This window comes from Hyposmocoma kahamanoa, unplaced genomic scaffold, assembly GCF_003589595.1.
Source record: "Hyposmocoma kahamanoa isolate Upper Pololo Valley unplaced genomic scaffold, ASM358959v1 78, whole genome shotgun sequence".
Taxonomy (NCBI): Eukaryota; Metazoa; Arthropoda; class Insecta; order Lepidoptera; family Cosmopterigidae; genus Hyposmocoma; species Hyposmocoma kahamanoa.
In genome coordinates, this window is record NW_020653945.1 from 4,709,823 (window position 1) to 4,733,709 (window position 23,887).

General features: G+C 35.5%; 1 protein-coding gene across 1 annotated transcript in view; it reads right to left on the minus strand.

Moving 5' to 3' along the window:
* LOC113233259 (fizzy-related protein homolog) overlaps window positions 1-23,887 on the minus strand; it is a 45,842-nt gene that overhangs the window by 16,168 nt on the left and 5,787 nt on the right. Inside the window, exon 2 of the mRNA XM_026468314.1 lies at window positions 12,697-12,974. Within this exon, the coding sequence (XP_026324099.1) occupies window positions 12,697-12,974 (278 nt within the window). The remainder of the gene's footprint in view (window positions 1-12,696; window positions 12,975-23,887) is intronic.

Here is a 23,887-nt window from a genome sequence, read left to right on the forward strand (position 1 = left end):
ATATTTCGATAAATCTAACATCTAAATTAAGAAGCACAAACCGTTCACCTCACGTACACTATTGTTGAATCAATTAACCGTATGTCAACAGGTAACCCTACCGGGCCTCGTTCGCAAAAAGCCTTAGCAAACTGACTAGTGTCAATAGTAGAAAAAAATTAAAGACGAGTTGAGGCCTCTTGCAAAATTCCCTCAAGTAGGTGTTGGCAAAGTAAATAAGCCGGAGGCGAACACGGTTGAGCACTTCTAAAGACCGGTTGAATAGCTGATGATGGCCCGGCAGCATTTACTAAGCGGTTGGAGCAAATAGCCCTTTGTGGTAACGAGGTGCTGCATACTGTCGTAAATTAAAGTGACAATTTCACACAAACGTGAAACGTAATAATAAATCTGCAATATATTAAACATGTTTCCTTTACCAATGAGAAGTCATGTATTAGTGAATTACATCTTGTAATAAAAACGGTCATATTTTTTGCTAACACAACTAACAATAGTTTCAAATGTGCAGTTCCTAAAGAGGTTATAGTCATCCTAGATAAGGACAGCACAATACCTAACGAGTCAACAAATAAAGGCAACGTGCTTATTGACCATGACCAACACGCGTGTCAACGGCAGTGTGTCATATTCGGAACCACCCAATATCAGATAACATTTCTGACATCTGCATTACAATTAGCTTGTCGATAAACTCAATTTTGGATTAAGTTAAAAGAAATTTAGACAGTGTACCAACACCAATATTATCGACTTCAATACAAGGAACCTACTAACAGTACAAATTGAGCGAGATGATGAGAGCACCCAAATAATCCCAGACCGTGACCAAGCACCAAATTTTAGACAATCTAAGACAAGATCTAGATTATAACACTACAGCAGCAATCTAGTGTACATTTAAAAAGAACGGCAAAGAAATCGATTTTACGCAGCCAGATAAAAAATAAATAAATAATGGATTCAAACAATCACAGTCTCTAAAAGTTACGAATCATCCCCTGGCAATGACCGAAAGTCTAGACGAAGTAATGCCGTCTGAAGTTTGTGTCTTGGCCATAGCAAATACAATCACGACGATTTTGATGTATCAAATACGTACTGTGTAATAGTAAATCGTTTTTAATTATTTTGTTATCAATAGCCATTTGGGACTACGATGTTTCTAATAGCTTAATGCGTCTGAACTTTTGCAAATAATTGCTATCTACAGCGCTTCTTTAATGGTCAGTAGCTAATTGATATTACATTAATTTTTAGTACTCTACGAACCATTGTTCGAAATCATTACTTTGAGAGATTCTTTATAATAAATTTAAAGTCATTAATCAATTCAAAACACTTTTTTAATTCCATGAAATTTTTGACGCGCAATGAACGTCGACAAATTGATTAAATCTAGCGTGAACCAAATTCTATCTAGGAACATATCAACATATTGCTGAGCGGTTTTACAAAATTAGCATTAAATTTCAATTTGGGATAACTTTAACTACTTTTTGCATCAGTGCAAAAATACGACACGGTGCGCGATTCGTGCGTTGAAAATTTTACTCGCGGTTAGTCCTGGTATCAGGTGCGATGACTAAAGTATCATTGATTTAAACTTGAGCTAGAAAAGGAGGAATGAACCTGTGATTGCACGGATCATTGAGATGCGCGGGCGCAAAATTTATAAATTACAAACGTCTAGACTTTTCATCCAAAGCTTGGTTGTAAAAACTAGCAATATATGAATCAATGTCGTGTCGATTAGACACGGATGAGTTAACTCGGCTTTGTTATAATTGCATTCAATATCGATGATGGCACAATATTATTTATTCTGTATGGAAGTATTCGATTTTCCTAATATGATATTACATTATACTAGCTCATGTTACACTCGCAGGTTTTTGGGTTGAAGAATAAAAAAGTGATAGATGCATGGAAAAAAAAATTGAGAATGTGCCAACAAAATAATTAATTGTATGATTTTCATCGGCACCGTTAATCAATTATTCAACTGACAAACTTTGACAATATTTATGTGTATATTTTTTTGTGAAAATACTGTGGGAGCGTAACCGTGGTTCTAGCTTAGTGAGAGGTACTGCTTAATAAAAAACGAGGAATATATTTATAACTTAGAATAATAACGCATACAATGATAGTTTCATATCAAACGAACTGTCACAAGTGAGGCAAAAATCAAATTCATGTAGGCTACTTTTAGTAGTAATGTTAATTTTCGGTTTTAATGAATATTTATATACAAATACAAGTTGAAACGCGTTACTTACTTGTGGAATGTGATGTTAGTATCTATTTTATGATTGTCTGACGTATTTTAAACTCATTTACCGCACATTTCGTCATTTTTAGCTAAAATTCTTGAGCTGTTCGCGGTGCAAGTTGACCTTGAGCACTGAAGGCCCGCCCGCTCGTGTAGGCCCTTTTGGCGCGCTTCAATTTGCCTCACTTAGCGTGTGCGGACTAGGTTTCTATGCGTTATTATTCTAAGATTTATAATTAAATATTTAAGGTGAGCGTTCGAAGTTTGAAGATTTGTCCAGAACTCTCTCGATGTTCATTTGTTCATTTCACAAACCTTCTATTTTTTTATACAGTTCCAAATACAAATACAATCTAACCAGCCTGCGCTACAGTACCTACTCCACTAGTTTGTTGTTATAATTAATTAATACAACGTTTAACTGCTTCTGTGATCGAACAGTTACCGTGCTAGACGCAGAGGTCCCGGGTTCGATTCCCGGGCCATAAATATATATTATGGCCTACATTTATTTCTCTTCTGAATTTGTGGTTGTCTACCTATGTGTGTGGCACCTGCGATACAAAGTTAAAGAAAAAGTGAGTGAAGAAAAAACTTTCTCAGTTTTTCATCAGGATCACAGATCTGCAGCAAGCGCAGGAAATTTATAATAAGGTCTGTTGCTCTGCTCGTTTCCGTAGCACAGTTGGGAGAGCGATAGCCCGCGTTAGACGAAAACATGTCGTTGGTTCAAGTGCAGCCGGATCGCAGATCTCATTTTTCTTTAAGTTCGTTCTCTATTTTTTATAATACTAAATGACGGGACGAACAAGTCGTTTGCGTGGTGGTAAGCAACACGCCTATCCATAACAATTGCAGTGTCACTGAGAGCTTTAAATCCCAAAGATCTTAGGGGCTATGCCACTGCGCCTGTCACCCTGACACATAAGTTGACAAGTCCCATGTGCCTGTAATTTCACCAGCACCCTTACCTTTCTAAACCGGAGGGCAGTAATGCTCACATTACCTCTTGGCGGCAGAAATAGGTAAGGTGGCAGTACTTCCCTGGATGAACTCTTTCACAAGGAGCTCTACTGCTACTAAAAATGTTCGATCTTTGTGTCAATTATAATAACTATGACAAATTAAAATAAAAATAAAATTAGACACCGGAATACGCAATGGCGATACCTATCTCTTCTCAAATTCAAGACTCGGCTTCTCAGGTAATTTGATGTGGAATTTATTCGGCGACGCATTGGGAATGGAGTCACATATCAATTGCAGATTTTCAACGACAATATACTGACTTTGATTTGTTTAGTATTCAATGCATTATGCACGTAATCTAGTGGGTGGAGGAAGATAAAGAATTTATGTGAATACTTTGAAGCAGTTTTTTGTTACAACCAAAATACATAATTTTTTACTTTTATTGAATACTAACTGGTGCCCGCGACTTCGTCTGCGTAAAATAAGTACTTCGAGTAACCTACTGTACTATACTGTATTTTGTTTCGTTCATTTCTTACAAAAGGCACAAACATGAATTTTCAGATCGGTCAGATTGGTTCTCCATACAAACTGCCACCCTATTTAAAGTTTTTGCGACAAAAAGTAGCTTACGTCCTTCTTCTAGATCCCATCTATCTCTATACCAAAATTCATAAAAATTGATTTTACGGTTTAGGTGTGAAAATGATACGAGATAAGAGTTACTTTCGCATTTATAACATTTGTTTGGATAGTATGGATTACAGTACTATGCTGACTGTTGTAATGAGACTCCATCTACATTGTATCACCGATTACAACAGAAAATAAATGCAAAACTCGACTTCACCATTTTCCTGAGAAAGTTTCCATGAAAATTATTTAGTTGTTTTATATTAGTTATTACCTCTCGTGACGTCCTACCTTGTGGATACCTAATTAAATCTACAATATATCTAATTTCAACTATATTAAGTTCCATTTCGTTGAATAACCTCCAACCTGATGTTTATACTATCTACTTTGAAGCTTTTTATGTCCGGATTTTTTTTCAATTACACCTGTTGACGGCGTGGTCGATGCGTGTGATCATAGGGTCATACATGTCATCACGCTGTCTGGTTGGATTGACAACCGACTAATGCATGGCTCTTAGACTAACAAAACATTAATGGAGTCGAAACGGTTTTATTGATGAAACAAATAGTAGATTCCGTTAAATTGGCAGATAAAATGGTATTTCAACAGTGCGGGCACGTTCCCATTATGTCGTGACGACAGATAGTCGTGCAGTTTAAAGTGCCGTGGCTTATACATTTAAATGAAGTTGTTCACACATAGAACAACACGATTAACTATCGTTCACGACTTTTTTGACGTTACGACGACAGACTGTCGTGACAATGGGAAGAGCATTAATAAACCGTCACGATAAAAATGTGACGACAGATAATCGCAGCTTCAAACGATTCTGTCGTGCAAACGACAAGGCGGCTGCAGTGAACCGATAAATTAATTGTCGTCACGATCAAGTGGGACCAGCTAGACACGACATTCCACGACACAGTCACGACAGACAGTCGTGGTATAGAAACAGGCTAGACGCGACAGTCGTCCAACGATAAATAAAAGGTCACGACATAATGGGAACGCGCCCTTAAAGGTGTTGTTTATTTCTCTTAAAGCTCCTAGTGTAATGCTATAGTATCCGTCGTATTTATAGTACTGCCGTAGGTCAATGACTGCCGTCCACTAACTAAAATGCGGTTAATTGACAAATGGTCAAATATCCCTTTTAAATAGAAAAAGATAGAGTACGAAATTCTCTTTTAAAAACATTTAAAAATAGTTAACGTATTCGACTAATCGAAACTTACCCTAATGATGCACAGCTGAATTATCATTAAACGATTTCAATATTCTAAAACTGGGTTATGGTTTTTTATGATATCTCAACAAATTATTTTGTCACTTAGTCGCGTTTGTTAGCGGACGACAGAGTAATAAATGTCGTGAATTTAGATACAACTATTGAATGTTACATAACATTTTAAATTGGCAATATAGCAATTGAAAGTTAGCAGGAATAGATATCCGTGAGTGAATTGTAATGTGAGCATTACTGAGTTCCGGTTTAGAAGGATATGTATGCTGATGTAACTACAGGTACATGGGACTTGTCAACTAGTGTCTCAGAGTGACGGGCGCAGTGGCACTGCTCCTCACATCTTTGCAATTTAAAGCTCTGAGGCACTACAACTGTTATGGGTATCGCATCCCGCATTATCATCGCATTATCGGGTCCCGTCCCTTGACATCATAAGAAAGTGGCCATTTTGGTATTCGGTCTTTTCCAAAATTACCGAATCAATAAAAACATGCATGACTAACGTGAAAAATTTGATATTCGAAGCGTTAAGACAGGAAAATTGTAATAATTTATTATTTTAGTTCGTTGTCACTGTAAGTGATGTCAGACAGACAAATGATTGTACAAAAATTGACGTCGAAAAAAACTGTGCCATTGTATTGCTAATGTTGTTGCTGTAATGGAAGAAAAAAAAGTATGTTTTGTTACTAAAAGGTAGAGAGATGTACGTAAATGTGCAAAAAGCGTCTTGTGTTTTATTTATTAGCATATACTCATTGTCACCCATACGCTAATCGTGGATGTTCTAATTGACAAACAAAGGAATACTGTTTTGAATGCGTTCGAACTTTTAAACTTCGCGAATTTTAAAAAGATTTGGTGTTCTTGGGGTTTTCGCGATTCTACACATCTGTTTTTTACACCAATCAACGTCACGGGCTCCTTATATTACTTTCGTATTACTTTTCATAAGTTTGATTTAAGAAAAAATGCATATTGTTACAACATTTTGCAAATCGTGTGTAGTGTGAATTGGAACATGTTCTTTGGTAAATTAAAAATAAGGTAGTGAAATTAATATTTTCCGTAACTATACTTAGGAAATAGGGATTTGCATTAATATTAAACATATCTGATTGATGACACCAGCTCAGTCAACCGCGACCACGGGACCCGTAAAGAAACCCGAAACATTAGTTGGTTTGAAAAAAAATTTACAAAAATTGTAGATTCGCAAAAAGAATTGCTTCATATCCGATGCTAATACGGATGACGCGTACATTGGACCTAATCAAATTCCGTAAGTTAGAATTTGAAATTAGAAATCTAAAAATACGGAATATTGTATTATGAAGAACGATAATTCAACATTTTCTACGTAACGAACCCTAAACATAGCTTAAGGTAGCAAAAACATCGAAAGCCTCGCGTATTGACAAATGTAATTATAAGAAGTACTTGACATTCGATACAGTGGTGTTCTGTTTCAGAGGAAACCGATACAAGTCAGCAGTTGTATTTGACAATACACCGCCATGATTCAAAACGGAAGAATTTGCTGGAAGATATGTGTATAAATATTGCTATAAAAGTAATGAAAGATCGCCTTTTTAGAATCGAATAGTTTTTTCTAATTTTACTCCAATGGGTAAATTACACCATGTAGCACGATTTTTGTATCTGGGTTATATAAATAAATATAAAAACATGAAAAAATTTCAAAAACTTTGTTTATGTGGTTAGGAGAAGCGGTAAGTTGAAATTTACGTATCATTAAGAAACGTACAAATTTTCGGGTTTCTCTTTATTTAAAGATAGAAAGTGAACATTATATTTCAAATCAATAGTATATTTCAACCTGAATACTACAAATTGATGAAATAAACCTAGAAATTAGCAGTTTTGCAAGACTATGTAAGTACCACTGTAGCGGACTGTACCAATGGGGTTCGGTATATAATGTCCTAGATATAATTTTCGTTTGTGCGCCTACTTGTAAAATTAAATATTTAAGTAACGCTTTCTTGTTTAGAGCTTGTAAAGCGTACAATAAGAACCATTTAGATACAGATATATTTTATTTGTCCTGTCCTAAATTTGTAAAGTCCATTATGTAGGTAATTGATGTTACTTGTTTTTTTTTCATTTAGTTTTCATAATTGTATTATAATTTTGTGTACAAGTTGTAAATTGTATGTTTTCCAAATAAAAATATAATGAAAACATTATTTAATTACTCACGCCGCCAGTCGCAGCGTCCATGATTTTAGGTAATATCCATTCATATTCACAACACTTAAAAAAAGAACACCAACTTTTAAATTTAGAATGTTACGAATAATTTTTAAGAAATTATTAAAATTAAATAAGTAAATTTAACAATTACGTACATAAAATATCAGAATAAAGTTAATTTCTTAAAGACACAACACTTTCTTCACAAAACCAAACTCGAAATGAGAGTTACAAAGCGCAATTGTAAACCAAGTTCAAGTGCAAACAGCCAGTACTCAACTTTTACGAAAAAAGCATTAAAATTCCCACCTCAATAAAGTTAAGTACGAATGAGGTAATAAAAAGATTATTGCTCCGAATCTCGAGAAAACATTACATAAACACGTGCAATGTCATGACAATTTTGTATCCAAATCCGCAATAAAACGAGGTCCCTAACCCTTAAAAAGGGTTTTTTTTTAAAGATACTGTCACAGGAGATGGCATATCGCCATTAGAAGCGCTTGTTTAAGGCAATTTGAAGAATATTATGAGCAAATATTGCTAAATTCAATTTGGAAATGGACCTCAGGGATAAAGGACAAGTGAAACGTAATAAGAATTAGGAATACTTTGATATTAAATTTGTCCGATGGCCGATGAGAAAAAATAAGTTTAGTAATGACTTGTTTATTTAAAAAAATACCGACCTCAAAAGTTTGCCTATTGTCTTTTTTATTGAAATAACATCTATTTGCCAAGTTTTATAGGTTAAGTGCGCGAAACCGGATTCATCTCTTAGGGTCGTATTCTAGAACTCTACTCAATGCTCAAGTCAGGATTTGAGTATGGTTTAAAGCGCTCGAAATCATACTCAAGTCCCTACCATTAGGGTCGTATTTCCAGTGCTTGTGTTTCCAGTGCAATCCTGACTTAAGCATTGAGTAGAGATCTAGAATACGACCCTTAGTTTGCCACCCTTAGAGGTACAATATTTTCTTCAAATTTAAATGTAGCCAATACTGAAATACCCTCTTTCCAACAAAAAAAAATCGCCAAAATCATTCACAAATAATCGCCGGAGTAATCGCGTAACATACACATAAAAAAATACAGTCGAAATGAGAATCTCTTCCTTTTTTGAAGTTGGTTAAAAAAAGGAAAATAAACAAAATTATGAGTATATGTATACGTACATATATGGTAATAAACGATTTTTTTTATTTACAAGGTGTTAGAAACCTACCGCAACAATAGACATTAAACAGGTTTTATTAATACAAAAATCGAACACAAAGTAAAATTCCATCAATCTGATTGGACTCGAACCTACGTCTGTGCCATACCAGAAGCACCACTCTACCAACTGACTACTACAGCTTGTCAGCAGACCCTACGAATTTTTCTAAGCGTTATCTTCGTTTTTGGACTAACGTATTTTTGCCATAGCGCTATCTGTGAGAAATCTATGAAAGTTTTTCTTTTTTTATATAATAATAACAACATACGGGACAAACAAGTCATGTGCCTGGTGATAAGCGACACGCCTGTCCATAACAATTGCAACTCAGAACCTTAAACCGCAAACACCTGAGGGGCACTGCCACTGTGTCCATCACCCTGAGACAAAAGTTGACAAGTCCCAATTTATTACAATCAATATTAAACACGTTATTTGACATGTAAAACAGAGTAAATTTGACAAGAAAAAAAATTTGTTGTCCATACGAATACTTACCAATCAGTCAATATAGCACAGTTCTATCGATCAGGTCGACTACCTTACATCTAAGTAAACATTGTAATACCGTAAACAATTCAATATTGAATGTATATTACAGAATTTTTAATGGTAAGAAATCACAATAATTTTAATGACCCGAAGTTAGAATTCACAACGTCAAAAAACAAAAAACGAAACACATAAAAAGTGCATTTAAAAGTAATGCCAATCATCTCTTATAAATAACTCAAAAGTCGATTTTTTTTTTGTTACCAAAAAAAACGTATAGTGAATTATGGAAATACCTTACACCCAGCAAAAAATATGCAAGAATTACGTAGCAAAAAAACAACCACGACTTTGTGCCTAATTAAGATAGACCGGCGAACATAGAACAATTCATAAAGTTTAAATCGCGTAGAGCCCATCTGAGAGATAAGTTTAAAGAAGTTAACATTCTTACACTCAATTTGTTATATCGATTGGCAAATTCTTTCATGCCATTGCCATCATGGGCCAAAACAACCGCGATTTACATTAAAAAAAAAACAAAATCTAAAACACAATAGTAACAGTTTTCTTTTTATAATAGGATAAAGGAAGAAGTTAGTTAACATGTACCACCACAGTTGGTGCTAGCGATCGTGTAAAAATAACAACCACAATTTTGATAAAAAAAGACAAACACTAAATGACACAGTGTGTGACCGACTTTTTTTTATAATGCCACGAAATACAAGAAAGCATTTGTCAGCCTCTACTCTGTACTCTCAGTAACAGTTGTCGCTACAGACCGCGTAAAATATCTGACAACTTTTAACCGACTTCAAAAAAAGAAGGCTCTCAATTCGACTGTTTGTTATTTTTGTGTATGTTACGCAATTAGTCCGACGTTTGTGAACCGATTTCGATTATTCTTTTTTTGTCGGAAAAAGGGTACCTCAGTAATAGTATCATTCAAATTTGAAGAAAATATTCCACTTCGAAGGGTGGAAAATATGGGATGAATCCCGTTAATTGAATTTCATCCACTTTCCATTGACCGATTTCAGTAAAACTTAGCAAATAGATGAAGTCCATATACTTTTGAGATTTCGGTTTTTTATAAAAAAAAAAATATATAATTATGCATGGCAAAGTATACAACGCCCCTTAGGGCGAATTAATTGGGCGCGAATTTCAACGCGCTCACCCCGCGCGGCCGCCGCGCTTTCGCCGAGCGGAGTCCGCATTGCCGCTGCGCAGCGCCACGTGCATCTGTCATGGCAAAATACGCTCTATTCGTTTAGCTTTACGTTTTAACTTAAATGAGCGTCCCGTGCATGCGAGCGAATTTGGCTTGAATTTGGTCTACGCGGCGGCCGGGCGGTTTTATTATTCAGAGGAATCTAAATGGTGTTGCCTAGTAAATAGAATTCAGATTCGCCTTTAATGTAAAAATAAATAAATAAATAAATAACGCACACACTCAACATAGCCCCGCACTAGGGAAACCCTGTGTCGCGGGTACCATGGACACACGCATAGACAACCACAAATTACACCCAAACTCACGAGAGAAATAATTGTAGGCCATACAACTATTTCTCTCGGCCCGGGAATCGAACCTGGGACCTCTGCGTGGCGGTCCGGCATGGTAACCGTTCGGCCACGGAGGCAGTTAAAAAAAGGCGTGGTAACTAGGCGATCGCCGCGCGATGGCCGCGCGAAAACTTTCGCCTCGTCTAACTGGGCGCATACGACCACAAGAGCTATACATATATTTTAAACGATCGCTTATGACTGTCACTGGAAATTCATAACAGAGGTACCATTTAACGCCGTTAAACCATGTCCATTAAGTGTCCCTATATGTTTTATTCTATCAATATCATTTTGCTGTCGTCCTGGGTTATACATGATGCATAAATCTTTTACAATATGCGATTTTAGTCAACACGTGCTAAATACCTTTTTCTGTTGTTCAGTAAATAGCATGAACAATAACTTTCAATTAGATGTAATAAAAAACGCAAAAATAACATTATAATCTTAACTGATTTTGAGCTTACTGTTTACGACGTAAGATTCTTATTCAAGTACTTTGAAAGCTTTTTTTTTATGACTTGGGTAAGCGAATGCTTTTCTGATTGAAATTAAAGAGGATTTGAATTAATTCGTATAAATTGAATATAATCGTGAAAAGGTCGACAGGAATGTGGAAAGGGATATAATTTTTAATCGCCATCCTTTTTGTGAACCTGTAGCCTTCGTTAATTTTAACTCAAAGACCCTTTTGGATGGCATTATACTAAATAAGTATGTAATTAGAAATTATAAAAAGGGTACGATGGTAATTGAAGTTACTAACATAAATTTAATGTAATGAATGATGTGCTTAAAATAAACGCAACGTTATTTAAATTTCAAATCTATACAGGGTAATTTGTAAAATACTAAAAACTTCCCAGGACTATATTAGTAACATCATAAACAACACCTTCGTTCCATGACTTTTTACCATCGAATATATAACCAGGTACAAGCGTTGGCATTGAACTAGTATTTATGCTAGCGCTTCTTCTTTCTCTTCATCATCTTTTGTTACCGCACTAAGTTATCACAGTTTAGAGCGATCCATTTTTTTTTATATTTGTACGAAAGTCAAATCATATGAATTACTAAATAAAAGTCATGGCACAAATAGTAGTAATACAGTCCTGCGAGGTTGTTAATGTTGTAAAATTACCTTATGCATATAAAAGAGTATTTTTAAAAGAATACTCTTATACTATACCCATAGTACAGGGTGTTATCTAGTTTCTAGCTGTTATTAACGCGTCTGGCATCCTACAAAAAAACATTTTCAAAATACGTAGCTATAGTAACTGCTGTAGGCGCAAAAGTCTTTACGATTTCTGTGGCTGTAGGGATAGCACGACAGGGCGCGACTAACGTGAGAGCGATATAAAGGGCGAGATAATGCTATTCCGCTAGGCCTACGACGATAAGGCGCGAATTGCGCGAGAACGGCATAGAAGCGCGAGTTATTGCTATTATCTATGGGAGTATATTTTGATGATTCTTTTTTGTTGGAAAGAGGGCACCTCAGAAGTGGTCCCATTTAAATTGGAAGAAAATATTCGACCTCTAAGGGTGGTAAACTGGGGGATGAATGACTTTTGAGGTCGGTTTTTTTATTACTCTCTACTGAGGTTAGGTTATTAAAATTATTGTTCAATGTTATTTCAACAAACTGTTAAACTAATCAATACGTTTTCTTTTTAAATACTATAATATTTATTATATAGATAAAAAAATATTTTCATTACATTTCATAACCATCAAAATCTACGCTGTGTCTATTGAAGTAAAACCAGCGTCACAGCCTATTCTCGGCTGTGGCTTTAGCTGAATGAGATCATTTTGCATATGCCACAGCGGAACACATGACAGTATAATAACAAGTTATGTGGTAAAAATGGTTGTGCAAAGTGTGTGTGTTTGCCACGTTGTTTTTGTGTTATTTTTGTCTTTATTTATATGACTTTTAATGTTTTTTTTAATAATGGGGCGTTGCAATAAATGGTTTCTATTTCTATTAAGTACAAAATTCCTAAAAAACCTAAATGGGAAACAAGGGAATTACTCCGAAAGACTTACCTCAGCACTATGAGCTGGAGCTCTAAATCTGAAGACCGGCGGGGAATACGCCACCGCAGCCTTAGCAGCTGATGCTAATTGAACAGCACCCAAAGCTGCTCTGTTTCCATCGGCACAATTTGCTGGTGGCCCTCTAAGTTCTTCAATCTGAGCTCCAAGAAGCTCGTTTCTCAGTAGACATCCATATGCCAAATGGTCTCTACTCCCCCCTGTCTCGTTTCCCCCTCCGTCGCCTCTTGCTTTCTTTGCAGGCTGGTTTTCTGATCCGCGACGTATCGCTGAAAAGGAATAAATTGTTATTAGTGACAGATTATTTGGAATAAAAGCATAAGGTATTGTCAGAACCGTATAAGGAAGACTATAGTTTTCTTAAAGCATGATCGGTTGAGATTTTTGACATGATCTGATCTTATTGATTTAGGTCTGTTTGAAACCTTCCAAATTTTCGTTTCTTTAATAATAAGAATAAAAAGAAACGTGACGAGAAGGAAAATACTACAAACCATATTTATTTGGCACGAAGAATCAAATTAAATAACATCATCAATCATTTGCTATTGTATGAAAACAATAGACGCAAACCATAAACAAAGCCAACCAATAGATAATTATAGTACATTTGGGATTATTTACTCATCACCTCGACGAAACCTCACGTTTTGATTAACCTACTATTAGACGCCCGTAAATAGTTATTTCGATGCGCACGCGCGTCTGCCCCCCATGTGCTGACGGCGCGTGTCACGAAAAAAAAAAACAAAGTTATTAGCCATGACTCCTATCGTAACAATATTTAGAATAATGATTCTTCTCGGTGACATAAATTGACGTGGACAGACTTCTCTGGTTTGTCATTTATATAAATGTGGGTTTGCAAATCTTTGTTTTGGCCATGTGGCTCTGAAAGAGGTTTTAGTGCTCTGGTTTAATATTCATTGTGTCCGTAGGTAAGTTGCATTCGGGTCAATTCTGAATAGTAATGATACGATATTGAAAGGACATAAAAACGCCTCTATAGTAATTTATCTATGGTGTACGTACATAGCACTCGCAAAACACATGAATATCATAGTAGTAAAAACATCGCGATATTCAATAAAAATAAATATAACACTTAAAATATAATTACATACATATTATTATATAATACTCAATAACAACAGAAAATATAGTGTCCATAAAGCACAAAATAAGAGAAACCTGCGTCTATTGATAAATGTCTTGAAAAAGATAAGATTGATTTTTGGACGTCACTTCCAAAAGAAAATATTGAAATATTATTTGAAATGCCTATATACATTCCTAAAATAATCAACTTCAAAGACGAATGTTTTAAATAAACAGACATTTCAATTCGTCATCCACTTATCGTCAGGACATTCGCATACCACGGAACTTCACGGGAGAGATAGTCAAAAATACTTTTCTCCGTACGGTCTTTATTGACGAGCACAGATATACTGACTCAACAGCTGTAACATCCCTTTGTGAGTCAGTGTAGTATAGTGTAAGCCTTACACTGTAAGGTAACACTACTTAGATGTTGATTCATAGAACTTCCGAGCTACAGCAAGTCGATTTGTAATTTCCAAGTTGATAAGCACGATTTATATTACTGCGGAAGGGAATGAAGCGTTTTTTAGTAACGAAATTGAACATAGCATAAAAAACTTTATCAATTGTGTAACGTACAAAGTAAATACGAATTATCCGAAAGATGTGCGATCTGTTTTTCGGCTCGTATCGAGTACAATGAATACAAAAAATTCCTTCCATTCCATTCAGCGACAATGTAAATTGAGCCATTCACTTTTGTTATACTTAGGTGCAGTAATCTACTCATGTACCCAAGACACGTGATTTGCGATAAATAATATCGTTACCAAGGAAACTATAGATAACATAAAACAATCTCTAAGAGTTATCGCTAATAACGATTCGAAAATAACGGCTTCTATTCCCTTCTAGCACAAAGCTTTCTAAGAAGTTATTATGGTCATAGTACGTCCACTGTGTACTAACAAAAAACAAATCATTTCGTAAGTACCGTACACCAAGTTATTAAATTTATCAAAAGCAAACGCGACCGAAAACGTAATTATTCTGATTATAGTTTATTATCTTAACAGAAAATTGATAAAACTGAAGCAAGTTACGAAATTTGGTGTCTTGGTTTAAGGTCAGTGCACTTCCCGTACAGAGGTCGGAAGTGCATTACGAAAACTTTATAAATATAAGCATTGAATTCAATTGTTACCCACTACCAATTTTGGTTCTTCGATACGTGTGTTGAATAAATTGATTTGGCAGTTAATCGATAACTTCTAATCGGAACTTCAACACTTGATATTGTTTCCGTGACACATTCTAATTATTTATACTGCACTAAAATTCATTTCTTTGCAATGAGGTGTTCAAGCGTATGCCGATTAATAATGCAATTAAACTTGTTGAAAGCTATCAGACTTACGCATTAATTTCAGCTACTATAACTAATAAAACCGATTAAATTACACGATCGGCTGTTTGAACAACTCGGTTCGCGTCTCTACCTGAGTTCAATCACATTACATCCTGAGGGACGGTCCATACAAGGCGTTGACGACGTTATACATAGTCCGCATTTGGCAATCTACGTGACAACTGCCTGCCTATGTCTGTCTAATTAATTCTACTTCCAAATTCGTCCACATCCTCGCTGTCAGCATTATACACTGAATACCAAGGAATTAGAGCTGGTTTTAGTGTATCAGATCGAAGGTCCGCCTTTAAATGTATTTTCCTCGGAGTCCACCTACGTTTCTGCCCACATCCAATTCGCAAGAGAATGGTTTCAAATTGGCCTGAATTTCTGAATTGAATATATGGAACACTTACAAAATTACGTGAACGTAAATTATTTGAATCTATACGAATATTAAATTCTAGTCATATTTACGTCGTTTCGCAGAATTCATTTATATGAAGTCTATGAAGATGAAGCAGTACTTAAACGTAAAATCAAAGAAAGAGTAAGTTTGCTATGTTCACTGATGACTCAAAATTCCGGAGTAAAAAGCACATTGCTGGAAAAGGTAAAGATAAGGAAGAAATCAAAAGCAGTGATAATGATAACAACCAAACTGCAATGCACCAAAAGTGTGTCACAGACTTGACTGAAGTAATCTAATCGTTTTAGCAGGTAAAAAAGGGAACGGTATTTTTTGTAAGTCAAAGACACTTGTAGCCGTTGGTCTGTACCCATAACGCAAAGCATAGCGTAGCTTGGCATGTTCCATTATTAAAGATAGTATAAATAATAACCACAAATGATAAGAAAAAAACATTTTCTTTGAATAATATAGCGACTGCATATCAGATACCTTCAAATACAGGCAAACAAGGTTCCTTTACCTATGAACATTGTTAACCTGTTCGCATTTCCAACATAGTAGCATAGACAATTCAGGAACAAGTCCGCAATATTAATAGGCATTTCCTGAAATACTCAATACAACACACTGGCTAATGCCTAATAAAAACAACGCATTGGCTACAGGTGCGTACACGCAATTGTAAGTTAACCTAAATACTGTTTCCAGGGTACGTTGAGTGGGAAATAAGCACGTACTTACAAATATTCCTGCTACTTTACTACTTTGATAAACATGGAACCTAGAAACGCTCCTTGAGGAAGTACTTACATTACCTAACACTTCAAAGCGTTTGATCGTTTAGAGTGGATTGAAATTAATGGTAAATTTTACAGTGGAAAGCAATATGTTTACAAGGAAGATACTAATACATAGCAGAAATGAATAAGTAGGTCAAACGGTCTTCCACGTGTAAAGTTTCCGTTAAGTAATCGATTTGTAATTAGAACTACTATACCGATAAATGTTTACCACATTATAAAGCAAACATACAAAAGAGCCAAGCAAATGCGTCAGGTTATTCTAATAACTTTTAACCACCAGCAGGAAAATCCTAACATGATAACTAACAGATGCAATGAACAACGGTTTAAGAAAAGTAAAAATAAATTAGTGTTCGTGTAACAGCAAGAACCTAAACTTGACTGGGCTGTCTGGACTTTACTTCAGGTGAGTTTTAACCAAGACAACTTTGATAATATCGAAGTGAGGCAAAATAATAATTACGTCATGTAACACCAAATAAGCGATGTGTTTCTAGTCTAATTTCAATACACGGAAAGATTATCAATATATAAAACAACAAGTCTTAGAAAATACACCTCCGTCTACGTCTAGATCAATAACGGTACAAAATTGCACTGTTTGCATTCCAAGTAGTCTAATGCATATTGCATCTCGTTTGACAGGTTCCTTCACCTCTTTCTTAATACACACTTACAACAGTGGCTCTTCATTCAAACTAAATGTAACAATAAGTATATTCTCAACTTGTATAAAATGCACTTTATCGATTATATCGTTATCGCGTGACCCGTGGACATTTACAGTAACGCAACGCTTTTACAATTATTATTGTTGAAAAACTTGGGTCATGTTTGTTTTTCAAAACAATCCAAGTGCAGTAGAAGGTCGTTTGAACCAAACTATGCATCATACGCAAATACATAACGCAAATGTTTTGTGAGACTTATTAATATAGTTATCCTAGTGTCAACTTGAAAAACTGGTGAATAAGATTTCAAAACGCTGTGAACACTTTCAACTTTGATAAATTTCAAGAGCAATATAAACTTACAGATATGTACATCAAAGTTGATTGAATTTGATGTAGTTGTCCTTTCGTATATTTGCGTAAAAGATGTTACACGTGAATTTAAATAACGCATACACTCATAGCCCCACACTATGGTAACACTGTAACACGAGTGCCATGGACACACACAGATAGCCACAAATTACACCCAAACTCACGAGAGAAATAAATGTAGGCCATAGAAATATTTCTCCAGCCCCGGGAATCGAACCCGCAACCTCTGCGTGGTAGACCAGCATGGTAACCGTTCGGCCACGGAGGCAGGGATTTGTAAGAAACACTTGTGTAAAATAAACATGTTGGAAGAATGAATTTCAAAAGAATATGTTTCAAAGAAATTAACATTTTTGTTGTGAATTGTTCTAAGAAGATTCAAGTAAAGAAGACAACGGTATTCAAAACGCTATGGAAAACGGAAAACTCCGAGAACCTAAATATAGTACGTTGAACCGCACTAAGCAGAACGTGCGCAATAAAGCCGTTTCAGTTTGTGTTCAAAACGTCAAAACCAAGGGCGTAAATACGAACATTTTAAAATTCTTAACTAAAAAATTTACCTAAGAGTCGATTAACAAATACATTAGCACTAGGTGATAAGTTAGACAAGATAATCCAGCAAAGTCCAAACAGACAAATCGCACAAGCATTACTATTAATAAGCCATAAACGAATTCATCGTCACGGTGTTAGGTATTCAGCAAAATGAAGATTCGTGAGTGCATTGAACCAAAAACGTGGCTCATTACTTAACACATAGATGAGGTCGTGATCAAACCTTTTTGCTTGAAAAAGTTTTATAAATTTTTACTTATAACCAAATACTGAATGATTGTCTTTGTGGAAGTCTAGCTATAAATTACGTGCATAGTAAACGTTTGTCGGGGTTAATCAGATGTAGATGAAGACAGATACAGGAAGTACTAAGTTGACGTCTACTGATTGCTCAATATTGTCTGCCATTGGCGTAAAATTGACATGTTGACAACTGATTTATGTTCTAGCTCAGGTCTCAAGAGTTTTTGTGTCGACACAAAAAAAATAGCAATTACATTCAGAGAAACTACAATGCCTTTTGTGCGGAGCATTAATCACATAAAATGTATTGCATTGTGACAATTGACAATAGACGATAATACAAAGTCGTCGTCAACTAAATAAACCATGAACCTTGTCTAGAATTAAGAAGTAAGCCTTTGTGATCGATAGTATAGAACAAAAAGTATAAATGTCAATATTTATAACGATAATAATTTGTTATTGGCGTTTGTGACATTAGAAATCGAGTTGGATAAGGAGATCACACCTTAGAATGCTAGCGCGGGCTACCGTTCAGTAGGTGGCAATAATACAAGACGTATTGAGTTAGATTTCACATTCATTTGGGCGACTACTGATTGAGGCCCAGAATAAGGCCAGTGCTGGCGTAAGACAGCAAACACGGCAATTTGGGGTATTGTTTGTTCGTGTAACTGCTCACAGCCAGGTGCTAAGTCTATAGCGACAACGCTATTGACTTGCAACTCCTCAAGAGGCCCATAAAAGAACCGCTAGACGTGGAACATTTTTTTACCGCATGCTTTTTTAAACAATTGTTAAACAATTTGGCTCTCATTGTTTTCTGAAATTTCTAAGTTTATGAACAAAATATATTTCAAAGTTACCAGGGTCATAGGTAAATTTAGCATTTACTAAATACGAAGTTCAAAACTCCTCATTAATAATAATCAAGCTAGCAATAGGGAAATTAACCGATACATCACTTTGGAAGTGCTTGAAAAAATTCAACGCAAATGAGCCATTGACGGAGATTCGTTGTACAGCTATCTTAGCAAGTCATGTACGTACAATTAGATTTAGCATCGATGAGAAGAACATCGATGTATAAATTGTAAAAAAGAAAACTCGACAGCTGCATATAACACGGAAACCATTAAATAAAACGTCTATTAGACAGCATTGAGTCACCAAATCATGACCAAAAAACTTGCTAAAATCGCGATGAGACTTGCCGAATCTCAGATAAGTCAATAATTAAAGAGGCTCTATAAAACAGAGACGTGACAAAGACTGTCGATGATGTACACGATTAATGTTCGATAATAAATAACTGCGCTAAGAGGATTGTATTACTGGTTGAATCAGAAATATACGGCGATCGTATTGTGTTACAGTCGCCACTATTAATAATAATGTGGACAAAAGCAACTAGGAAATTGCTGCTACTAGTTTACGCTTTTCACAATCAGTAGCCCAATCTCCATCTAACGTCGATAGTGCCATCCAATGATTTCCAATTACAGAGCAACACACCATTATCCGTAAGCAACTGATTAATGTGAGTTGGTGACGGGCGAAAGCTGGTCTCACTCATAAGAGGCATGTCTAGACATGTAAACGAATCAGGTAAGTATAAAAAAAAACTAATGTCCGAACCATTGAACGCAAAGATATTCAATGACATCATTGACCAGCTGATTGAATGTCTATCCTCAAAAATGAAATTCGACGAGAACATCAAGCCGCTTTTATTTGTCTTTCGCGTCGATATCGAAAGTTATAAAATCTGCAAAACAGGTAAAACAACCGAAGGGTCAAAAATGTCGCTTCTGTTACGTGATTTCAGGTCAATATATGGGACTCATTTGCAACTTTGTCGGAAATTGTCCCTAAAGCGAAAGGGAAAAAAACATGTTGCTGCGGTGCTTGACACAGCTGATAGGTGCATTGACTTCGGAGAAAGACAGAACGTGCTTTACTAAAAGTGTCGGTATTTTTACATAGGTATACAAAAATCAGTCTGTTGATCGGTAGAAAATTATTAGGATTCGGATTCCAAGGACACAATTAAACCACAATATATTCGTCATCCTCTTGAATTTCATAATATCTTTTGGCGATAGATGATCATTTCTCAACCCCGTAAAAGCAGTAAATCGGTAATCATGAATATCAGCAATAGTATGATCTTCGAGATCGATGGTAAAGCAAACATTGGATAATTGTCAGGTGAGATCACCGTCCCAGCTGATCAGGTTGAAGGCTGGTCATTGCCTAGCATGTGGGTGGAGACTTCAAGTCATAAACCCTGAAATGGCCTCATTGAATCAGTTTCTTCAAATTTCATAAAGTGAAATATGTATATTTAACGTTACGTCCAATTGAGTTTACATTAATTCTGACAGGAACTAAAAAATCATACTTAACAATAGCAACAATTTAGGCGACGATTCTGCACATACGCACAATTGTACATGTAAGTGAAGTTTAAAGAGAAATGGGGAAAAAAGGTTCAACTATGTGATATACTGTTGAACCATGTTAAGATTTCACTGAACACTACGATTTGCCACAAAGGATGTTTATGTAACCACAATGACGAGATAAAAACCATGTTATCTTAACAAAACATCGAGGAATGCCTAAGCAAAGTTGCAGAAAAAAATACACGAATTGCGCTAAATATGGCAAAACGTCACTTGCACTTTGTGTGCCGAAAGTGTTAATTTGCCAACTGCAAATATGCAATCGCCCACACGCAAATACCAGGACTTGATGGTTTACACAGCTGCATTAATGATGTTTGAAGCAAATGCAAGCGGGTAACGTTAATATGATTACTTGTGTGTAGTAACCGAGAAAAACAAGGTCATACAGACATTACGAAACCGAGAATAGGTCACAACAACCCGTAACGTGAACCTGTAAGAATCTATTCAACGTGGTTTGTGTTTTACTATATTTAAAGTCGAGATACACTTTTTACTTTTCTCAAATAATTCTTAAGTTTACGCGATTGTTGCACATTGGAAATAAAACGTCACCCGTGACGATGGGACTTGTAAAAGGCCCGAGACGTTGGTTTGTCTAAAAAAATAAACATATCTACGCGATTTAGATCCAGAAAAAATAGTTTCATTTCCTTTCTCGCAGAAGTCATAAAATCGTATAACGTCATTTTAAAAAAGCAGATCACGAAACCAAACCTATTACTTCTGAGTGCAGTTCTTTATAAATAGAAACAACGTCGCGCATTCTTTGAACTTAAGATAAAATGAACAGTACTACTACTATATGCGTAGTTTGAAATGTACTGCAACAAAAATCAGATTTACCATCATAGAATTGCACAAAAAAATTGAAAATTAAAAAATTACACACCAGATTGAGGATATCCTTGAAAAGGATGAGGTCAAAATTACAGGTATAAATTAAAAAGTTTGTAATACAAAACGACAGCGGCATAACCACGCATTTTAACTTTTTGTGTCATTAATCGTCCGATAGCAGTATCTTATCAAAAGTCAAGTAATTTGTCTGAAGTGATAGTTTAGTAGGACATCTTTCATAGCATGATATTGGTTTTACAGTAAGCGAAAATGCATAAAAATATATTGTATGTTAAGTCCAATACAATATTGTTTTAAGATAGTTATAGGGTGTTAACAGAATATGACTTCTAAGACGCAAGATTTTTCTGATGCAATTTCACGAATATATCTTAGTAAGTGTGAACTACCTTCGAACTCAACTGCTATCCAACCAAAAACTTGGTATTCAGTAGGTCCTTTCCAATGCACGTCATACTTTCCGTCTGTGCCTTCCTCATCTAATTTTTCTCCGCCACTTTGACGCTTCTGTACTCTTCTCTTGACCTCCACTAAAAGACCCTTCTACCCCATCTATGGTCTTATCTACGGCGCATACGGCCTGCTAACTTCCACTATCTGCTGGCTAATACCTTGGCTTGCCGATAAAATTTTTTCTTCTCCTGTCCCCAGAATAGCAAGTTTCCTTATACCTTTTGCAGTTATAGCAAATCGGTTAAAATTAATCGACTATCTGCTCAAGTTATGAAAAGTGTCAACAGATTTAGGCGTCTGCTGGAGACTGAATTTGTTTATACTCTGAACAGTATACAAATTATATACAAACAAATTCAATGAGTAACATTTTTAAGCTGAAAAAGTAGATTAAAAAAATGCATGTGACACCAGCTTAATAAGACATTTGGGTGTGCCAAATATATCTGTAAATATTCTGTATGATATGAAAAAGATATATTACTCTTACTTCGGATGATTTTTTTTTTCACGTATATTTTCTTTAGTGTCCCAAATACGTCACTTTTTGAATTTTGTCACTGTATTATTGAGGATGAGATATTCCAATAAAATAATGATTTCCGGTTCTGTTGTAAATGTATCTAACAGCGATTCGACCGTCCGTGTACTAGAAGTAAACTCGAACAAATCTTACTGTATAAAGATTACTGCATATAGCATACACGATGTGTGTTTTTCATATACGATTATCATTATCGCATAAGCGCACAGGTTGCAAAAGCTATCTTTATTTGCATTTCTGTATTTTTAACCAGAGATAAGAGAACGAAGCTGTTAAACAAACTTGTAGAGGTCAGGAATTATTTCCTAATAAAATATTTGTAAATATGTCGCATCAATTGTCTTTTGTTTAATTAAAAAGCGCTTGTTTGACGTTATTAGACACCTATATTAAATGTTCAAACAGAGTTCGTTCATTTGCAGGGACGTTGTGGTAGACCACTCACGCTCATGTAAAGTATCTATTGTGTGAAATTTTTCTCAAGAAAGATAACGTATCTGTACTACGCGGAATGTTCAAAATCACGAAAAGATAAATAAAACACCCAGGAAATACAAACTGTATTCTACCGCTATGGAATTAGAATTAGACATAATTCGCTTTAATTTCCAATTGACCTAAGGTCGAGCAGCCGAGTCCTATTTAGCATACGAATAAAATGGGTGCAATCAGGATGTCCGTCCCTTTGTAAATTATGCGTGTATGCAGGCATTAATTACAGGCTTGTTCAACGTATTGACCCTTAAACTAATTTCCGTAAAACAAAAAGCTTTCCTGTAAATTTACCCCATCAATAGTGATTCGTCTAGTTGAATTGTCAGAAATTTCGTTTACCGTAAGCAAAAAAAGAATTTAAATGAGATATCCTCTTTCTAACAAAAACAGAATCATCAAAATCGGTTCAGGAACTATACATACAAAAAAAACAATCTAATTGAGAACCTCCTTTTTTGTAAGTCGATTAAGAAGTAATGTTCCGTGTACTGGGCTAAAATTGACGCTAACGATGTCTAAAATCAAGTGGCAGCATGTAAAATAAAATAGTATGAGCTGGCACTAATTAAATAATGCATTTTATTACAAAGTGAATGCCCTAACCCTGGGCTTTGATCCCGAAAGCACGCAAGCCTCTTAGTTTAATGCTTGAGAGATTTTAAACTAGGAATCTTGGCACGAGCACGCTATTGTGCGCTTCCTTTGAAACCCGGCAACAAAAAACTACAGAAATGCAAATTTATGTAGCACTGCGCTATAAATAGTGTATGTAAATAAGATGTATTTCTCGGTAATACAAGTCGTAATACATATACATACAAGTCTATGGCTATGAAAGTAGCGC